This window comes from Papilio xuthus, unplaced genomic scaffold (genome assembly GCF_000836235.2).
Source record: "Papilio xuthus unplaced genomic scaffold, Pxut_1.1 DF829129.1, whole genome shotgun sequence".
NCBI lineage: Eukaryota > Metazoa > Arthropoda > Insecta > Lepidoptera > Papilionidae > Papilio > Papilio xuthus.
The window spans coordinates 2,207,151-2,228,457 of NW_013529520.1; the positions used below are offsets into that span (position 1 = coordinate 2,207,151).

Genomic DNA, 21,307 nt, shown 5'->3' on the forward strand with positions numbered 1-21,307 from the left:
ATCAAAGGTTTGAACTTTCCACTTGTATGCGTAAACTTTAAGTCAATAGAAAGCTATGTTTGTACGGATTTGTATTTTCCGTGCTTAAATTATTGCTTTTACGTAAAAATGTATAAAATAAGTAAAATCAACGACTGGGAATATTTTTTTGTACAGTTCATTAACTACACGTAGGATTAAAAGTAAATATGTAATGTTTAAATATGTTTTTCTATCGTAATACTGTCACAAGGACGTAGGTAAAAAACTCTCAATGTTTCATTTAAATCTCACTGTGTACAATAAAATAAGTTAATTTTCGAATATATATTACATAAGTTAATCCTGGTAAAACGATGTCTGCTTCAATATGCTTTTACTACAAGCATCGCTGTATGCGTTAACCTTCACATCATCCGTTACATCACGTCACGTAAATAAAGCAAACAACGAATAACGTGATCTCTCCCGTCCCCCGCCGGCCCCAGTCATGTGAGAGTTTGTCATGTGACTAGATAATTCGCGGCCTGCACTCGATTGACCTCCCAACCCCCTTTATCGTCAAACTGCTAAAGGATGCGCGAAATGAACGGCCATCCTTGTTAAATGATCCACTCAAAGAGCTATTAATGGTAGGACAAGTGTTGCTTCATTGCCGAAATAATCGATTATTGTTTTAATTTTTTATTTAAATTACGTAGAATATCTATATCTTTTGAGTTTAAGAAAATTTCTGTAACCTCCTTAAATTGAATTCCCAGATTATACATGAATGTTTTATATAGCAACATTTTTTTATTCGTTTGTATAAAATTTAGAGACGGAGATGCAAGTCAAATAATGTGTTTTGGTTTACCTATGACGGCAATATGTCGGTTTTCCCTAATTAAGTTTTTGCTATATCATCTATGTGTATGAGTAATTAATATACTGAATGCTTGTTAACTGCGGTCAACTTGACCGTGTATGTCAAGACTGACCTAAAACGACAGAAGAATCCACCGCCTTCCCGTGCCTTGAAAAATGAGATGACGTCATATTATTTACAGCTGTGGAAACCCAAGAAAATATATTCGACAAAAGCATTAACGTTTTTGTTAATACGAATACGCTTTTAGGTGAATGTCGAAATAATCAGGTAAAGCACTTTAGCTGAGTTTTATGTACCATCTTTCTCAATTGACGTTTTTGCAAATCTTTTCAAGCGTGACAGGAATGTGAATAATCAGAACATTTATTACTCTAAGTTTGAATATTACCGATAGTTAAGGAATAATGTATTAATTTCCAAATATACTAACACTAAAACTAACAAACAATCATCAGTCCTATAATCCAGTCAAATGTCAAAATTTTACTGTGTATGCAAATAAATCGTCCTATTCCATGCAAACAAACAATCAAATCTTTCTCTTTTTTCTTATATTAATATTTGTTGTACTGTAATCAACTACACTTGACTTGTCTACCACTGTATGTAGAGTCGGCACAACAGTTTCCGAAGAAACAATTATAGTTTTAATCGACATTTCTTTCTTATCTTATCACCTTTCACGTAATCCATCAATCCATTCACCCTTGCTGGATCCAACTAAGTTCTCTTTATTACAGTTGAGAGGTTGAAGTGCTAAAATGATGACCCTAGTGTCAGTCTAAATAAAGGCATACTTAACGAAATGAGCCGGAGCGTCGGAGGAAGCTGCGAACATTGACCTTTGTGTTCTCCTTCGAAGCACCTTGAGCACAGTGTGGTAACTGTTACGTGTTATGCAATCTAATAGATGTATTCCGTCGGTTTTGTGCCAGATCTACGGTTCGCTGCCTTAATATAGTCTCGTAGAACACTAGGCTCGTGATAATGACCTATATTTTTATCTAAATAAACTTTATTACTTAAATAACACCTTATTACCAGAGGGGAATGCTTTATGCATACTCTGCGCCCCGGGGATTTAAATTACACCTGAGTAAAAATGGTATCATCTCATTATCCTAGCATAACTAAACGCTGCTTGTCAACATTGAAATCTTCCCGTTAGTTATCTACTTCTTACATTCCTTTATTGGTTAAATGAAATTTTGGTTACCAAACAAACCATTAAATTATCACATTTCGTTTTGCTTATAAATGTATCTGCTTAATTTAAAGGCAAAACCATTCACATATAGATAAAGTCGCTGTCAATTATTCGAAAATTTCTGGCGCCGTTAGCGTTCCAGTTTTTTTTTAATAAACTCCTGCGCAGGTGTCTATGTGTAGATTTACGAGCTGTGTCTAGGCGAGCAACCCGCCTTTCTAATGCCAGACTAGAACATTCTTTAAACATATAACTGTTCGATATTGATATAACATAAATATTTAACAATATTAACCCCAATTATTTATAATATTATACTTTGGTTGATGACTCATCGCCGCTAGATTTTTAATTTTGTATTTAATTTGTAGTCTTTTGACCTGTATCTTATTATTGAAACCAAAACTTTTTTTATTTACTTAATAGGCTTTGTCGCAAAGCCATCATACCTTTCCATAAGTCTTCTAATTAATTATACATCTAATTATCTAAATTACTTTTTAAACAAATGTCGGCCAACTTAACACCATCCTGGCCTCGTCCGTAGACGAGTAACCCAGGATAGTGTTGATCTTACAGAAACTTATTTTTTGTCCCTTATGTACATCGTATAACTTTTCAAGGCGTGTATCGGAATTTAAACTACACGTATTCAAATGAGGGATCATCTATTCCTAGTCAAGTCATGGTGAAACTTTACCATCGGGCAGCGGAGAATGTTTATGAGTTTAGTCGGTGAATTGAACACAGCAGTTAATAAGCTATTCGAGGTATTTACAACCTAAGCTCTCAGGAATTATGGAACTGCTCAAGTTTTAGTAATAAACATACCTTTCAACGATACAAAACTGCAATAAATTTACTTTTTTATCGATGTCAAGAAGGGGGATCTTTAAAGGAGACGAAAGCGTTTAGGAACCAACCGTTATAAAACATTTTTTTCTTTAAGCTGTGGTTGTCGTTCCTCGTTTAGCAACCAACCAATGGTTATGCACGGCAAGCATATTTCTATGGCATAGATAATGAATTTAAATATGCTTCCGACACTTGTACTTTGATATTACGTTGCATTACGTTATGTTACGTTGTTGGGTTATGTTAGCCCTCGTACTCGTAGGTTACGGAGTGAGGAAATCAAACGCCTCGCATTTGTAGTGATACATCCTTAATGGAGGTTGCATACTTGTCATAGCATTACAATTAAAATACTTGGTAATAAAGATCACCAGATAAAGATAGCTATGCCGCTGTGTGTAGCATATGAATATGTCAATAATGAGCGACATTTTGACTGGAATGTATAGTTTTGAAGTAGGTTTCCTGAGTTGAAACACGTGTTGCTGCAGTGAAACCCTACTGTTTTTGATATTCCTTACATTATACGTTGTCGTTTCTTCCATAACAGTTAATTGTATAGTTAAAAAAAAATTACATTCTTGAGTTTTAGGATGTTAATAGTACGTGATAATTTTGTTATTCATATATAAAAAACAACATGTAATAAACTAGTGTAAAAAGGCCTTTATTATCGATATTATTGGCGAGTCATATCCGTGAACGTAACATAAACCTCTGTTCATTAGAATTGTCCGCCCATCCATCAGCAAGCAACTTCAAATTGCATAATATGCACAAAGTGACGACGAAGCGAGTACGACTTAGGCTCCTTCAAGAAATGAGCGTTTCTTTTTCTTACAGGCCAGTAATGCAACTGCAGTTTCTCTGGTGTTGCTGATAACGACGGGCGACGATGATTTAGTTTTGCGAACCGGTCGAATGGTAAAAAAAAGCAACGGCTCAAACGAAATGCGGCAAATGCTGGACACTAAGGCGTTAAAGCTACAATAAGGAACTCAGTATCAATATGTAAACATTAAGTGAATGATGAAAAAAATTGATTTCAAAGAAAATTAGTTCCAAAACGCCTGTTTGAATTAACAAAGTTTTAAAATGACTTCGTTCTGTTTGTGCTTTCTATAATATTTCTTGTAGGCGCTACGTAGTAATTGGATATTATTTAGAATTAACTTTGTCTAACAATATTGCGATAGAATTACATATTCTACTTATTTGTTGTACTTGACCAACATCCGGCATACTTTAATACCTTTATTTTATATGAATCAACGTATTACTTTGATGTCTATATAAAAGCAATTGTGTGTTACAGAACTTATTAACACGCTACAAACAAATAAATGTATTTACAAAGGATGAACTTCATTTGTTTGCTACTCTAATATATGCAAGGTATTATAATTTTTCTGGTATAAATTAATTTAAATACAACGTAAATTAATATTAATTATATAATAAAATACATAAACCTAATCTTATATCTTTAAATGAGCAATTCTTGTATAAATATATATTTGGAATCTCAGAATCGGCTTCAACCTTTTTTTATAAAATTTAATATATCAGATTTCTGGGCGATAAATCGATCTAGCTAGGAATCATTTTTAGAAAATGTCATTTTATTCGTGTTTTATCGATAATCAACTTAAACATAAACTTAACTTTTTCTATCGGTAAGATCGAAAAATATTATTCATATTTCATCATTTTATTAGTAATTCGTACTTAAATATAATTTCCAAAAAACACAATTTGAAAAAAATATATCATTCAGGTTCTTATTGTTAATAGAAATACTAAATTTATCGAGTACTAAAAAACATTTAATATATACATATCATCCTAATCACTCTTTTCAAAAATAATAAAGAAAACAATATGTGTCAAGATAAAAATCATGGCAATGTTTTAGCACAGAAAACCTACGGTCAGTTTCAAACATCGAGTCTATAAAAAATCATCAGAGCGAATTGTCTGTCGCAATATTTACATTTCAAATAGTGAATTACTTTTATGGGAGACACGATATTCATAATTAAGAAGCCTTGAGCTGTTTAAAGCAATTATGAATTTGTTTTGAGATTGCTTCACGTCTATAAAGTCAGTTTATTTATTCAGATAACCTTTGTGTACTGATCGAAAATAATTTTGATAATTGTATTTTGACTATTAAAATAAATTGTTGTAAATAACTAGTGCTTTTATGCTGCCATCTAAGCTAAAGTCATAATGTGTTTTATTATGTAATTTATGTTTCTTGCCATATAAAGACGATAATATTTAGTTATCTAGAACAAAATAGGTCGAAGCGCATTTTTACGCGTTATTTGAGGTCACAATACTTGAAGTTCAAAATATTTGTACTCAATATTTTTATTGATAAAAGAGAATTTATGTATTTCTTATCTCGAATTTGTCAATGTTTACTGCAACGATTTCACGTTGTAATATCTTATCACAGGAATTTATTTACTTAACAGGCATCTGTTTATTACGGTAACAATATATGTCTAGAATATGCCATAAAACTAAAACTGAATATAAGTTCACTCACAGATGTATGTACAAACACATTTTAGTTAGAAAAAATGAAGTTCGTCGTAGTCTTATTTTGTTTTTCTGTCGTGGTAAGAGATATAAAATCTATAGGAATTAATTAAGAAGGCCTTGTGCTATGTTCTTATTGTACCTAGTTCGTTTTTAGTTAAAGTGAATTCATAAGTTATAGGAGCAATTAAATAATAAGTATTATTTGCTAATCAAAAATAAAACAATAAAATTTTACAGCTGTGTTCGATGTTGAGAAGTGTTTCTGGTGATGAAAAATCATTGATTTTACGCCAAAAACGCGATTCAAATATGAGGTACCAATAAAGACATCATTCAGATAGATTTTTTTGTATTGTCCTATAATAAGTTTTATAAAATTCCAGAGAGTTGATAAAAGAACTTGCAAGGAAACTAAGTGATTCTGCACACCAAGCAATTGAAGCAGTAAAAAACTTCACTGCTGGCATCAAAGATGAAGTACAACAGTACATAGAGAAAATTCATGCAGACAGACAGAGATTAAGGAGACGAATTACAAAGGCCGTTAAAAAAGTAACCGATAAATTATTTGAGGTTGGAGAGGGAATATCAACCTGCATAGATGTAAGTAAAAAGTACAAATCAAACAAGAACAAGTACAGAAAGGCACAAAGGCCGGCAACGCATCTGTGGTTCCTCTGGTATTGCTGGTGTCCATGGGCGTCGTTGAACACCTCGGTGTTACCGCTGCTCGTTTACCCCCTTCTATTATAAACTGAAATAAACGTAGTAAAAAAAATTCAGATTAATTGCGAACCTCCACCTTCTTGAAGTCGATTAAAAATAAATGCGATCTTAACGTAACACTTAGGATAGATACTACTCGAGAAATAGATAGGGCTTAATCCAAAAAAATCTGTTAAATAGATTCTCTTTTGTTTAAATTCAAAGTTTTTCTTTTAATTAACCATTTGGTTTTATTACAGTCTCATCGTGAAGAAGCTGATAATCTCATTGATCAAACATATACTAGGTCCAGAAGTTGTGCTGATGATCGTATAAAAGAAGTGAACGATATGATAGACGATCTTATCACAGAGTCGAATTCAGCACTGAATTATTCTAAAGAAGTATTGGAAAGCATGAGAAATTGCTCCATAGATGATGATGGGTCTCTTTTAAATGTGGGCAAATGTTTAAGTCCTCTAACAAATGAGGCTCAGACTACTGGAGCAATATTCACTACGAATAGTGGAATCTCGGTAAATATTGCATTCAGCACTCCTTGTTGAACGTAAAAGATATCAAAGAATAATTTTTCTATAATGATTTTACAGATCGCACGTATCAACTTGGCTATCGGGACATTGCCGGCTGCATTCGAAATGTGCGCTGGTTTTAATATGATAAGAGCAACTATCGGCACTGCAAAAATAATAATTGACATTGGAAGATGCTCGGTGAAATCTGTAATCGAATCTTTTGGTTAACGTCATGAAATTTCATCGCTTTATACTACACATTTTATACCTTTTTGATAATGTTTTTAACAAGAACCATGCTTAAGTTTTTTATTGTTTAATTAAATTACCAATTTTCAAGATGTTCTTTTGTTATTTTTTTAACCTAATATTAAACGAATTTGGTGTATTAGCGTATTACATCATAACATATGAGATTCTCTGTAGTTGAAAATATTTTTCAGGTCTAAACTTTTTACTAAATTACAGTTATTAAAAGGAAAGGAAGGATTGTAGAACCGATAAAATATTATAGATTTTTTTTTAGTTAAATTATTGACCATTGCATGGTATGATACAAAAAAGGCAAAGTATATAATTTGGCATCCGAGAGAAGCCAGGTAGGACACTAGTCATCCGAATTCTCTCTAGTACTGAAATATTGACCGATTTGACAAACACTTCAGAAACTGGTAACAAAGATTTTAAATCGATCTAAATCAATAAACACAATATTATTTCTAGTGGCTCTTAATAAAGAAGATATAAAAGGTTTGCGTTATTCGACATTATTGTCTTTTATTGTTAATTTTGTTGTCGAATTACATATTTTCTTTGATCATGCGTTTTGTACTACTTTTGTTCCTACTTACTTTGTGTTCTCAGGTAGGGTCCTATATTGTATGATTTAATTTGCTAATACATTTTTGTTGTAAACGTGGAATTTGGAATAAGTATTAATATATTTATTATTAAAATTTACAGGACGTGTACAGTGTCCTGTCTAACGAACATAATGTAAATAAGATGTCAACTGTACAACGGACTTCAGAGTATCGACGAAGCGTCGCAGATTTATGGAATAGCGTAAAGCAAAGTGCAATCAATGCATGGGAATCCGTGAAGAACATCGCTAAACATACTGCAGAAAGGATAAATATATGGGTACAAAACGTAAAAACAAAAGCAAATGAAATAAATTCAATGTTCAGAAGTCGTCTACAGAACATGAAAAAAGAAATGAACAATCTAATTGCCAGTATTAAAGTTTCAGGTATCCTAGTTAAACAATGCATCAAAGTGAGTATTTAAATTTTTACACAACTGCATGCCATAAATTTACAAAAAATGGATCACAAAATATTACGATAGACTTTTAATATTTTATATAAGCAATATTATTTGTTTTAACTTGACTTTATTATTTGATTAAATAATTGTGGAGGTGTACATCCAGTAGGAAATGGATGAATAGCTTGAACGGTGACAATTGGTAGATTGGGACGACGAATTTTGGTGTTCCAACCCCGCATAGAGTAGAATAACGACAGGGTTATGATAATGACTTTATCTCACATACTATCCTTACACTTGTAGAGACAGCAGAAAGCAATAGAAAAAATCCTAAAGGATATATTAGTAAACGTAACGACTTGCATATCACAAAGTACTTACTATCTACCTATGCTAGAAGAAACAGGCAATCAACTATTGATTGACAAGGATGAATTTATTGCTAATATAGATAAGGAATTACAAGCTTGTCTCAATAACGAAGATATTGATGAATGTTTTAACGATGTGAGGAAAAAAGTATATAATGATTTAGAGAACGAGGAAAAAGGCATACTAAAATATGTAAGTAATATTAATGTAATTTATTAGAATATAGTTACTTATGATACTAAAAAACATTTTTTTTTCCAGAGAGATGAAACCAGAGCAATTGCAGACGATATTTTAAACACAATTGTTTCTTGTACGAGCAACGGTCTTATAGAAGCTTCCGCTGCTATCACGAATACAACTATACAGATCATAAAATGTGTATCTGACGCATCATTCAACTGATGATTACATTTTACTTATCGTTGGCTTCTAAGACCATAATCCTTGTATGAAAAATAACTTTTTCCCTCTCATTATCTTTGACAAAACAGGGATGATAATATGTTTTAACCAGGGATTCAGTTCTCAGAAACCAACGATTAATATTTGCACATTATTTACTCGCAAAATATAAATAAGAAACAAAATATGTCAATTAAAACTCGTTAATAACATTCATAATAATTTTATTTTTATAGTATATAACAATATTGTGTATTTAACGTGGACACATAGCATGACGACCACCGTCCACTGGTATTGTAGCACCTGTGATGTTACTGGCTGCATCACTGGCTAAGAATATTATAACAGAAGCCACTTCCTTGCTGTCACCTGCTCGACCCAAAGCATGGGTGCCGGCACACGTTTTCAAGAACTCCTTGTATTGCTCCTCGTTCATGCTTGATTTCATATGAATACCAGTTGTAATTACGCCAGGATTTACAGCGTTAACTCTAACACCTTTAAGACCTAACTCAAGCGCGGTACATCTTGTAAATTGATCCAGAGCAGACTTCGACATGCAATACGCTAAAACATTTGGAAAAGATCTCAGACCAGTCACACTGGATACGTTCACGATTGACCCTTTAGTTTTAATCAGATGGGGAACAGCTAACATGGTCAAATAATATGGTCCCCTAACATTTGTGTTCATCACTCTATCGTACTGCGCCAAACTGGTAGTTTCTATCGTTCCACTTTCTAGAATACCAGCATTATTTACAAGAACGTCTAGTCTTCCAAAATTCTCTATTGTACTTTTCATTATATTATCCACGTCGGTATCCACGTTCATATCAGCGATTATCACCAAAGGTGTTTGTTTACTTTTAGAACCCTCTTCACATTGTTTCGCAACTTTTCCTAGATTTTCTTTGTTTCTTCCAGTAAGAACCAGCTTAGCGTTAAGTTTTGCGAACTCTACGGCTGTTTCTGCACCAATTCCAGAACTAGCTCCAGTTATTAATACGATTTTGTCCGTAAACATTTTATCTGCGAATTTAATAATTAAGATAATAACTACTAATTATATCTTACTTCTTACTAATATAAATGCGAATGTTTAGATGGGTGGATGGATGGTTGTTTGTTTGAAGATATCTCCGGAACGGCTGCATGGATCTTGCTGAAATTTGGCATAGATGTAAAAAATAGTCTGGAAGAACTCATAGGCGTCTTATTAAGTTGGTTTTTTAATTCCGCGGACGTTGTCACGGGTGACTGGTAATTCAGGATAAAGCGAAAGAATGATGCCATTATATATCAATGCCAGATATCTCGACTAAAAACTCTTTAAAACTAGTTAGTTAAAATACAGCGTCGTGAATTCAACCGTTCCGAGCTATTTGACCTTGACTAAAGTTTCCGAATGTTTATGTTAGTCGTTAATATAGTACTTATCTCCATGTACGAAATATTCTGCTCGATTCCACTGCAATGTCTATATTATTGCATAATAAAATTCGCATCAAGGATCAAACACAGTTGCTTACCTAGATTTTAAGCTGCTAAAATACTTATAGAAAAACATACTTTCATCACACTCACTCTCTTTGAAGACACAGAGATAACATAAAGTATGTTTTTGCAGTGGTGCTTTTGCAGTGAAACCTCACAGAGAGAAGTGTTAGATATTACCATTAATAGTCAAAGTTAAATGTAATATGTAAATAAAAACAAAGCTGCGGCGGCAGTAATTAAAAAAATATAACTGTTCAAAAATCAAAGACAAACCTTAAAAATATTTTATTTTATCACAACAACCGGTAACTTCGTGGTGATTAAGCTAGGATTTGACTTAAGGTTGAAATGGGTTTAGGTTATAGAGTTATAAAGTAGGGCATAGGTTATAAAGTAGTATAGGTTTTTAGAAAACTCATAAAATCAAAAAACAAACTTAAGCCTATATTTAAACTTTAACCCAAATTACAGCTATAATTACTTTTAATTTCATGATCCAATAATTTTTAATGAGCGTAAGATATTCATAAATTTAATCTAAGTAATCTGTGCAACAAAAAAAATGTTAATTGGTCTATGGTCATTGCTTTATTGTCAAAAGTTTACGAAGCATCATTTTTTTGTTCAACGAGTTTAATCGTCACAAAATAAGGAACTTTGACTTTTTAAATGTAACCACAATAATCAGATTTGGGAGTCACAAAAGGTTGTTGAAAATGTCTTCCATACCATCTACAGCAAAGGCAGAATCGTTCGACGATTTCTACACAGAGGTGAAATAACCTAGTTTATCTGAAGTTTTAAATTTTTAATGAAATATTTACATGATTTTTAATGACATCTAAATATAGTTCAATTATTAAGTAATGATATTTAGCGGCTTGTTTTATTTCCGAAGTTTTGTATAAGTTGTCTTTTTAGGTTAAAGAAATAGAGAAGAGAGATTCTGTTCTTACTCCAAAGCAACAAATCGAAAGACTACTCCGTCCTGGATCTACATACTTCAATCTGAACCCATTTGAAGTTCTCCAAGTTGAATGTGACGCTACAATCGAAGAAATAAAAAAGAAGTACAGACGTCTCTCCATTCTTGTTCATCCTGACAAGAATATTGTGAGTACAATATTCAAACTTTATACATAAATTATTTGCTTTTCTGTGTCATTTGTACCTATCAAATACATTTGGCATGTTGGGATTAAAATTATGAACCTTGTAGGTGAATTATCATATTAAGTACAAATCATGATTTGGACTTTCTCTTCTTGTTTATTTATCTGCACATGTCACATTTAAAATGCGTTATTAATTTGCATTTATATTTTACTGTCTTAAAAGTCACACAAAACATATTGTATATTCTGCCATTTTCCAGTACACTTTTTAACAAGAAAACATTTCTATTAGCTATGATTTCCTAGACATGTAGTTGAGACGGTTATCCCCGTCAATATTTCATTTTTATCCACAGATGGAACGTAAGCATACCACAGAGGCCCTGTCTACACTGCCATAGGTAAGGTACAAAGAAAAAAAGGCATGGATGAATGGAGATGATAATGCAGAAAACCAAAAACGCTACCTACATAACGGGCACAAAACCTCGTTCTTACTAAATAATTTCTATAATTTGTACTTTAACTTAAAATTTTAATACAATGTTTCTTTTGAAGGTTACTAAAGTGTAGAATCGTCATATAAATTATATGTCTATATTTTAAAAATATTACAATGACACATCCTTTTAACATTTAATAGAAAGAATTACCATAGGGTTTAGAATTGTATGATTAGGATTTAGACGTTATTAACAGATATATAAATGAAAAATCTATCAATATGTTAATTTTTATTTACAGGATGATTCGGAAAGGGCACAACAAGCATTTGAAATTGTTAATAGATCCTGGAAGATATTGGAAAATGAAGATACAAGAAAGAAATGCTTGGATGTATATCAGGAAGCTAAAGAAAGAACGGATCATATGGTATGATAATTTTAATTAATTTGATCATTTTTTTATTTCTCAAGTTTTTATTCAATTATTCCAACTTTCGCGAGACATAGTAACATAATATGTAAATGGCAAAAACACACTTGTATGTTAGTTTGGTGTTGGTAGCAACTAGTTTCCAGCCCATCGGAGGCCCTTCTTTAGGATGAGTGGAACTAGAATGATTTCATAGACGAAGAATAACATAAATATAATACAAGGGTCTTAATTAGTGACGAAACTTATATAGTGTCAAGTGATGAATTTAAATTTACATAAATATATTAATAGAGATAATCCTAATTTGTTATTTGCAAATTAGAATTTAATTGGTAATGCTAAAAAATGTTTCTTTAGATACTGAATGTTGCTTAATAAATAATATTTTTTTTAGATTGAACAAAAACGAAAGAAATTCAGAAAAGATGGTCGGTTAGGAGAAGGTATACCAGAAGATGATCCAGTGAAATACAAACATGCAGTTTATGTCATGACAATGAAGGTTTGTTATCTTATTTATGTATATAGCTTTCGCCTGTGACAACATCCAACCGGAATTAAAAAAAACTTAATTAGTCTATGTTCTTCCAGACTATATTGTAGTTCTACATATGTGTCAAATTTCAGCCACATCCATGCAGCTGTTCTGGAGATGCATTGAAAATCCATCCATACATCCAAACATTTGCAATTATAATATTAGATTTTATTAAATATAATATTATCCTACAGTAATTTTTTTTTACAATAAACTTCAAGTTAAAAACCTCTTGCTCCCTTTCCTTTAAGCCACAGAATGTTGTTACTCCAAATATGAGCCCTCGGGCTTAAAATTGAAACTTTTTTCCATAAAAATTTGGTTCATTTTTGTTACATTGTAATAAATGTTAATTGGTAAATGTAAGTAAAATAAAATCAGTTTTACGTTTTACACATAAAGAAACAAAGATGTTTTACTGTTCCAGCTGTTTGCAGACATGGAACGTAAGCGTCAGCATTTGGAAACAAGGGACATGGAAGAGAGGAAACGCAAGCGGGAAGCAGAAATAGAACAAGAAGAACAAATGTCATTCGAAAAAGAGTGGGCTAAGAACTTTGAGGTTAGTGCTTGTTAAATAACTAATAGCTAATTGTTACAGTGCGTCGGTGGCTCATGAGTAAAGGATTCGCCTGCAATCTGCAGGTTTTAGGTTCGAATCCCGCCGTGTACAAATTTTATTTTCGATTTATATGTATACATGATCAGAAATTTATAGTTAATACTGTGATCTTGAATTTCTGAGACCAAAATCAACATATTGTAATCCCTTTCATTTTCTGTCACAAAAAAGAGATAGCAATATGTTCTAAACTGACATTTTAGTCTCAGAAACTCAAGGTGATTGACACATTAAGAACTTTAAATGATTTATGGAATACATTCTAACGTTTTTAAAGTACTTTACAGCAGTCTATTAGTGCTGATAGGATATAATTTTTTTTACTTCTAAATCTAAATTTATATGTTATACACATTTGTTTAGGAATCTCGACAAACCCGTGTGGATAGTTGGAAGACCTTCCAATCTGGTGGCAAGGAAAAGAAGAAAAAGAAGATCATGGGTTTCAAGCCACCGAAACCGAAGCCGGAGAGCAGATAACTTACGAATATTGTTAGTAAATTAAGGTTAACCAAACGTCCTAGATGACGAATGTAGATGTGTGACGCAATTTGATCAGTCAAATCTGTTAATTATTTCGCAAATATCTATTATACATATACCGTCGGTTTCTGAGACCAAAGTCTTTGTATAAAACATAGAGGCATCCCTGTCATTATCTTTGACAAAACAGCGATAACAATATGCTTTAAATGGAGATTTTTTTTCTCAGAAACCCACGGGTAGACTTAATTTCACTGATATGTCGAAAGTTAAATGGTTGGACAGAGTTTATTGTTCCAAATGAAAACCAAAATATTGTAAACATATGTTACAAATAACATCACAAACTCACTCTTACGGTCTTGTATCTTACTAATATTATTAATACGAAAGTTTAGATAGATGTACGTATGTTTGTTTGAAAGTATCTCTGAAACGGCAGCATGGATCTCGCTGAAGTTTGACATAGATGTAGAAGATAGTCTGGAAGAACACATAGGCTTACTTATTTCGTATGTTTTTAATTTCGCGGACGGAATCGCGGGCAATAGCAAGTTATAAAACAATTCTAGAAAAAAAATTCTATATTACTAAGATTTGCTTTTCATTGTCTTTTAAAAATGTAAAATAGCTGGCAGGGACATGTATTGAAGTCGATGTTTGTAGGTTTACAATATTTAGGTGTTCATTTTGTATGTGATAAAAACATTTGTAGGAGAAAATGCAAGAGTTTAAAGTCGTCGCATTGTATCGCATCTAGGACGATGGTTATTTTAGATTAATACGAATTTTCAAATCTATACAAAGTTAATATTTACTTACATTTGTTATATCTTTCGTCACTATATATGGCATAATACACAGTTGTTTTAAATTTGTGATTAATTTGTGGAATACAGTCAAACCTAGATAAGTGTAGAAAAATATTGTGGTTCCTTTGAATTTTGGCTTATCCAGGTTTATCTATACTTCACAATTTTAATTGTATTTAAAACTAAGGTTAAATAAAATATATTAGCTAATTGACATAAAATTGAATCGTTGATTTATAGTCTGTATTATTTTGGGTTTAGGTATTGAATTTTTGAGGTAAAGTATTAATTGAGAATTCATAGAATAATTATTTCACATTTGAATTCTTCAAAAACATAATTTTGGTATAAACGTTGGTATAGATTTGAAAATTTTTCTCTTTTTGCTTAATATTTCGTGTTTACTAATGATTTTAGTTTTCTTTTTAGTTAATACGAGCCTAGTGATAAAAGCTCTATCTCAGATATGGATTGGAAAAGCTATTTAGTATGTAAGGTAGTATTGTTGACCAATAGATTTCTTCTCAGATTGCAAAGTTCTATGAACAGTTAATGTTAAATATAAAGGTATAAGTAATTCACTAATGTACCTAACAGTGTACATTTCTTTGCGTTCCACAAATAAAAGATAGACCAAACACTTGTTTTTCTTTTAATTTTAAGTCGTAAGCTAGTATTTGATCCATATTTATTAAAAAAAAAACTATAAGCCACTTTTACATCGTAGTACAAAACTAATGTTAAGAGAATACGATTGGAAATACCTTATTTCAAAATCTGTCAAGCCTTAAAGATTGAATGGACCACATATCGACGAACACCTTTCATTCTCGCAAAAATACACAAATTTGGTTTTAAATATAGATTTGGTAATTAAATAAAAAAAACATAAGAGACTAAGTTTTATTCCAATAATTAGTCTGCCTCAACGCACTCCTCCACCATGTCACTGGGCGGGCCCGGCTGACCCGGCGGACCCCAGTTCAGGTAAATACTATCCGTGTATATCGCCATGCCAAACGAAAATAGCCACCTGTAAAATGTAAAAAGATGTATTTAAATAACCGACATTTTGAATGTAACAGTTCTTATTCGTCACAGTGAAAGCGTTTACTTTTTTCAAATCTGTTCTGGAGATTATAATCTGTGGTAATCGCTAAAATTGTAAAAATCTATTTTTTTATTCTATGAAAGCACTTTAATACATAGCACATGTCTGACAGTTTTAACCTTTTGAAATTTACCTATAATACGTAAGGAAAAGGTGAAGTGTACTTACCAAGCTATAGAGAGTGCTAGAAATCTAGTATACCATCTCTGCTTCTCCGTGTACCAGGGCTCCCACGGGATACAGGGCACAGGCAATTCGTTCATGTGAGCGTCACGGCGCATATCTACAAGTGAAATAACAAAAATAATTGTTGAATTATTAGTTACTCCAATAATTATTTGAAATCCCATAAAAATAAAGCAATCTAAATTGTACTTACCTACACTGTTACAATACTTTCTTTTACTAAACACACCAATAAATTGTCTTTGAAATGATAAAATTTTCGACCGCATCTCTTTACATTCATTCGTGAATATCAAGTTGACGTGGTTGCTAGGAAACGTATAGAAAAATGTATTTATAAAATATGACACTTTTTTTAGTTAAAAATGGCCATTTCTTAGTTCCTTACATTTAAATTAAAAGAAATTGGCACCAACGCTGCACTAGCGACAGCGCCACCTTGCGGCTGTACACTGAACCTTTGTTTATCAGATCTTATAAACGTTTGATCTGATTTACATTATTAACATTAGATGGCAGTAAATTTAAAATAAGTATTAAGTTTCAATTTGAATATAATGGGCGCTAATTTTTAAAGTGCCTGTAAAATATATGTAATAAAACTTATCCAATTTTGTTTTTTTGCATACTTTTTTAACAACTCCAAACTTTTCAAGTACCTATATAGGGTCCTATGTTTTGTTATTGCTACCGTAAGAAAACGTACTTTGAATGGTCACAGTTTGTTAATGATGTTCATAATATCACAAAAAAAGCTATCCAATAAGAAACAGTTCGGTTGACGATAAAAAACTTTATATAATAGTAATAAAATTCTTTATAGCATAGTTGTGTTAAATTATTCTTAAAGTTTTACTATAAAATAATATTGGTTTTGTTGGTTAAAAATGGGGCGATTCTGAATGTCGGCAATAATAGGAGGCAGTTCAAACGCCACTCAAAATTTTTGAAGAATTTATACAACTTTTGTAACACAAAAAGATTTAATAATTTTGGAACTAGGTTTGTTTGATTTGAAATTGCTTTTTTTTCAAAGTAGTGTAAGAGGTAAAATAAAACAACAAGAATTAAAATTTTGAAAACAATATCAAATTTAATACATAAATAATATTTATGTACTTCTACATACAAGTTTCATCTATATATTTACATTAAACACATATTTTGTCCTAGCTTACGGTATTTCACAATTTGTCGAAAAAATTTATCTAATGATTGAGTGATGACAAACGAATGATTATCCAATGATATTTATGCAACGAGATGGTTGAAACATAAAAAAATGAACGAACTAAAAAATAATTTAATTACATCATCTAGGAGTTAACGCGTTTGCTATTCAAATGTTGGCTTATACAAAATATAACATTTATGAACTAAACACAATCCCAAACGTCAACAGTTAAAAAAAGAAATGCCCATCATAATCAAATTTTATTAAAGTATCACACTGCGCAAAGGTTTAGTTTCCTTGCAAGCAGAATTAACCCTAATCTATTAGAATCTATGGACATTTAACATGAAATCTCTGACGTCTTAAACACGTTTAAACCTACGACTTAACTAAATTTGCTCTATTAAATGGCTTTAATACGCGGCATATTGCACCGCGTGGGTAGAATAAAATTGCAACAATTGTAAACCGCTCCGACCTAAACGAGGTCTTTGCGCACCATTTTTGTTCCCTCGATAGAACGTTTTGTGCTCATCAAACGTTTTTCTTCTGATATTATAAACAGGTTTACATTGTATATCTTTCAAAATATGCAATTGAAAAATGACAGAATTTTATTTTAATGTTTAAATTTTAAATCGACATCAAATTTTTAATGTACAAAGATATTTTTACTGATTGGTTGCCAACGTAAATATTGTTTATTTCAAATTGTAGCGTATTTCGAGCTAAACGTCCTAAAATAACTATAGGCTTGACAGATTAAATATATCCGAGCCTAATTGACCACAAATTTGCATTTTATAAATTTACAACTACTAACTAATTACGTTTCAACAACCAGGAGATATATTTACTATTCTTAATTTAAAGACCTTGAGATGCGCCACATTCGACCTTTATGCTGACAATTCCAATACAAAAAATAATAATAAAAAAATTAAAACAATTTACATAGAATTAATTAGTAAAATATAAAAAATCATTGGAATTAAATTTGGATAATTGTAATAAACATAAATAAATATAAAATAGATGCGAATTCCTTATCCTTTTAAAAGATTTCACACGCTACATGTTTTCAAATATTTGGCAAACGTCACTAAAATTATAAGGGCAAGCTCACACGAGCTACTAAAAATTTTCGGAACACGATTCGTTTGCATTGTGCTTAGCTTACCCTATAGTGTGAACAGGCCTTACAACATCGATGTCCAACATCCAAAATACCAATGATAGTAACTCGACTTTAAGTCTACATCTATACATACTAATTCTTATCTATCTACATAATTTTTATTAAAAAATAACTATGTGATAAATCCAAAGACATATTCTTGGATAAATTTTAAATTTGTCGCAACACGTTCCAGAGTACAATGTTCGAAAAATTAGCTTTTATGGGAGCTATTAACAGGTATCTATAGCACCAACATCAGCTGCGATAACGCTAATTAAAAAAAAAACAAAAAAAAAAGAAGCGATGAATATTAAAATTACAATAATGATTTGAAGTCATTTACATGTTGAATCCATCTTTACATTTCTATATATTTCATCATATTTGCGTATCTATTTCATTTCTCTCATCTTATAACACATCTTTATGCCTGTTAAACTTTTAAAAAACGTTAGGATTTCTCTTCTAATTCAAAATCCAGACTATTTACCCTCAACATAAAGTCTGAGTTACTGTTGGTTCCCACTCTCAATACACTCATATAAAAACATTTTGTCATCTATACTCAACTGATATATGTTTTTGTATATTACAGTAGTGGTGACCCAAAATTATATGTACCGAATGAACAAGATTTAATATATACTAATAAATAAAACGACTAAAACACTCATGTATGTTGGTGTCGGCACCGACTAGATTCGAGGTCGTCTGAGGACCTTTATCATTGAATTGTATCGGACGCGGCCCGTCGCTCACTGAGTGAAACTAATCGTTGTCGACTTCGGACTAACATACGTGAGCATTTTAGCTGTTTTACATTATTTTGATAATGTCTGACGAAAGTTTGAATGAGATGTTATCCTTCGCATCTATTCGGTACGTGTGCACCCAACATAAAACATAAGATTTACTCATCCCACTTATTTGAATGTTCCCGAAATACCATTGGAACGACCCCATCTATATGTCAACAGTTCGATTATAAAACAACATGGCCGAATATCGATCTTAAAACATTTCTACATCATATGGACGCCAAACATTACAAGAATTGACTTAATATGTAAAACGTACTAAATTGAACACTTATTGGCTAAATCTATCACATACAGTCCACTGAGGTAATTCACAGAACGTATTTTTTTTTGCTATAATCTGAGCTCAAATGAGGAGTAGCTTAATCAAGAAAATTAACATTTTGGACTAGAGATCTGACTAAAATGGAATTTGTGCGTCAACTTAAGAACGCCTTGTTTTTTTATAATCCGCCATTGTAAATAGAAACTTTGATATTTACAGTTTTTTTAACCTATTAGGCACACGTATGACATTTTGAATGCATTAGTGTTAACGTATGTGAAAATTTAGATTTTATTCAGTCTGGTTGCAAATTGCAAAAACATTTATTTTTTTATCGAATTGTTTTGTTATTTTTAATATGTTGCATTACTTTTTTAGAATGTGCAATTGCTATTTTAATTAGAATATATGGTAATTCTTGTATAGCCAAATAATTTTGTTACATAATTTACAAAAATATGCAATTTTTATCTGTCATTACAATCACACAGATTATAAAAATACACGGATAAGTATAGTGACAGAATTATTTTGATAGATAACAAAAAAAAAATGTAACAACAGTTTAAAAAAAGAACTATATATTGCCAGTAACAATGAATGATGCAAATCAGTCCAATTTTAAAATACCAAAAATACAAATAAGTGCTATAGCCCGGCGTATTGAAAGATGGGTCTCTAAATACCAAATACAGAATTACGTGCACCATTGAAATTTCAACCATACTGCGTTTAGTTAAGGTTTACTGTAGAACCCATTCTCTCAACACACACCGGGGTAAGATCTTAGTTTCTAAAACCGAACAAATAAAGTACGCGAGGTCAATTTTTTTTAACTAAACATTTAATTCTTAGTTCAAGAAACAGTATCGTTCACTCAACGTCATTCTACTGTTTTTCACTCCACTTTAACCACTTTTAGTCTGATGTTTGTCCATATTTGAGGTCCACCTTGACGACCGGGTAAGACTGTAGTTATTTATCACAACCGTATTCATAACGGAGTTAAACTTCCCGATATTCTCCGAATTGTGTATTAGCGACCTGAAACAAAAATAACAAGTTATTAGTACGAATATTAAATTTACTTTATACTTAAATATCTAAAAAAAAAATATTTTCTAGTACTATTTCGTACAGATTTAGCGAAGAATAAGGACATTTCATGTCAAGAGAGTTTGTAATTATTAATTGATTTTTTTTTAGTATTCAATGAAGGTGGAATAGGACGGGAGCAGAAAACTTGTACTTCATCACTCTATAAAATGCTTACATCACAGAACGCAACATGGAATGTTAATCGTCAAGTTCAATAAATAAAACATATACGTAAATCTGTATATAATTCATTATGTAAACGTCCGCATAACCGACAACCGCCACTCAGTGAGTTTATAAAGATTTTTATGGCAACACTTAATTAAATTTATGATTTGACCATTTAAACTTCATTAGTAATCAATGATTTCAAATCGTAATTAAATCGTATGAGGCAATAAAACAGTTACAGTAGTATCAAAGTCGAAGTAATCTCGATGTAATTCTCGCGGCGACTATGGATGTGGATTATCAGCGTTTCTCGTCGGGGCGGACTTTCTGCTGAGTCGGTGGAGTGTAAATCGTAACCTGCCCGACAGTGCGACGCCAAGTCTGCGGCCCCGCGCGCTGCACCCCCCTCGCCGCCCCGCAACCCCGCAGGTGACGACCCCGGACAGTGTTGCCACTTCAGTGTATCGATTTAACACAATTTCTTTTATTACATTGGATGAAACTACCAATTAAGGGAATAGGGAAGTTCGGTTATTTAGATTGTGTATCCACAAAGTGTTTCAATAAATATGTAATATACAAGTCTGTAAAACCTTT

The 21,307-nt window shown here is 31.8% G+C and overlaps 5 protein-coding genes across 6 annotated transcripts in view; 2 read left to right on the forward strand and 3 right to left on the reverse strand.

Moving 5' to 3' along the window:
* The first annotated feature begins 5,021 nt into the window (after positions 1-5,021).
* LOC106119736 (uncharacterized) lies at positions 5,022-8,950 on the forward strand. The gene is made up of 10 exons (XM_013314873.1): positions 5,022-5,542; positions 5,703-5,779; positions 5,849-6,068; positions 6,431-6,706; positions 6,782-6,929; positions 7,133-7,149; positions 7,457-7,570; positions 7,670-7,984; positions 8,282-8,542; positions 8,612-8,950. The coding sequence occupies exons 1-10, from the start codon at positions 5,504-5,506 to the stop codon at positions 8,753-8,755; spliced, it is 1,611 nt and encodes a 536-aa protein (XP_013170327.1). The 5' UTR covers positions 5,022-5,503; the 3' UTR covers positions 8,756-8,950.
* A 60-nt stretch (positions 8,951-9,010) lies between these two features.
* LOC106121320 (uncharacterized oxidoreductase TM_0325-like) lies at positions 9,011-9,821 on the reverse strand. The gene has a single exon (XM_013316937.1). It carries the CDS (start codon positions 9,783-9,785, stop codon positions 9,012-9,014), a length of 774 nt encoding a protein of 257 aa, XP_013172391.1. The 5' UTR covers positions 9,786-9,821; the 3' UTR covers position 9,011.
* Positions 9,822-10,842: 1,021 nt separating this feature from the next.
* On the forward strand, positions 10,843-14,052 carry DnaJ-21 (dnaJ homolog member 21). The gene is made up of 6 exons (XM_013315192.1): positions 10,843-11,031; positions 11,180-11,371; positions 12,118-12,246; positions 12,647-12,754; positions 13,218-13,352; positions 13,776-14,052. Exons 1-6 carry the CDS (start codon positions 10,975-10,977, stop codon positions 13,890-13,892), a joined length of 738 nt encoding a protein of 245 aa, XP_013170646.1. The 5' UTR covers positions 10,843-10,974; the 3' UTR covers positions 13,893-14,052.
* Positions 14,053-15,596: 1,544 nt separating this feature from the next.
* Positions 15,597-16,307, reverse strand: LOC106120159 (uncharacterized). The gene is made up of 3 exons (XM_013315390.1): positions 16,198-16,307; positions 15,987-16,101; positions 15,597-15,740 (listed from the first exon to the last, which is right to left on the reverse strand). The coding sequence occupies exons 1-3, from the start codon at positions 16,271-16,273 to the stop codon at positions 15,623-15,625; spliced, it is 309 nt and encodes a 102-aa protein (XP_013170844.1). The 5' UTR covers positions 16,274-16,307; the 3' UTR covers positions 15,597-15,622.
* Positions 16,308-18,192: 1,885 nt separating this feature from the next.
* The window catches only part of foxo (forkhead box, sub-group O), a 79,174-nt gene continuing 76,059 nt past the window's right edge, over positions 18,193-21,307 (reverse strand). For both annotated transcript variants that reach the window (XM_013315787.1, XM_013315794.1), the window contains exon 9: positions 18,193-20,485. The gene's annotated coding sequence lies outside the window, so the exon portion shown is untranslated. The remainder of the gene's footprint in view (positions 20,486-21,307) is intronic.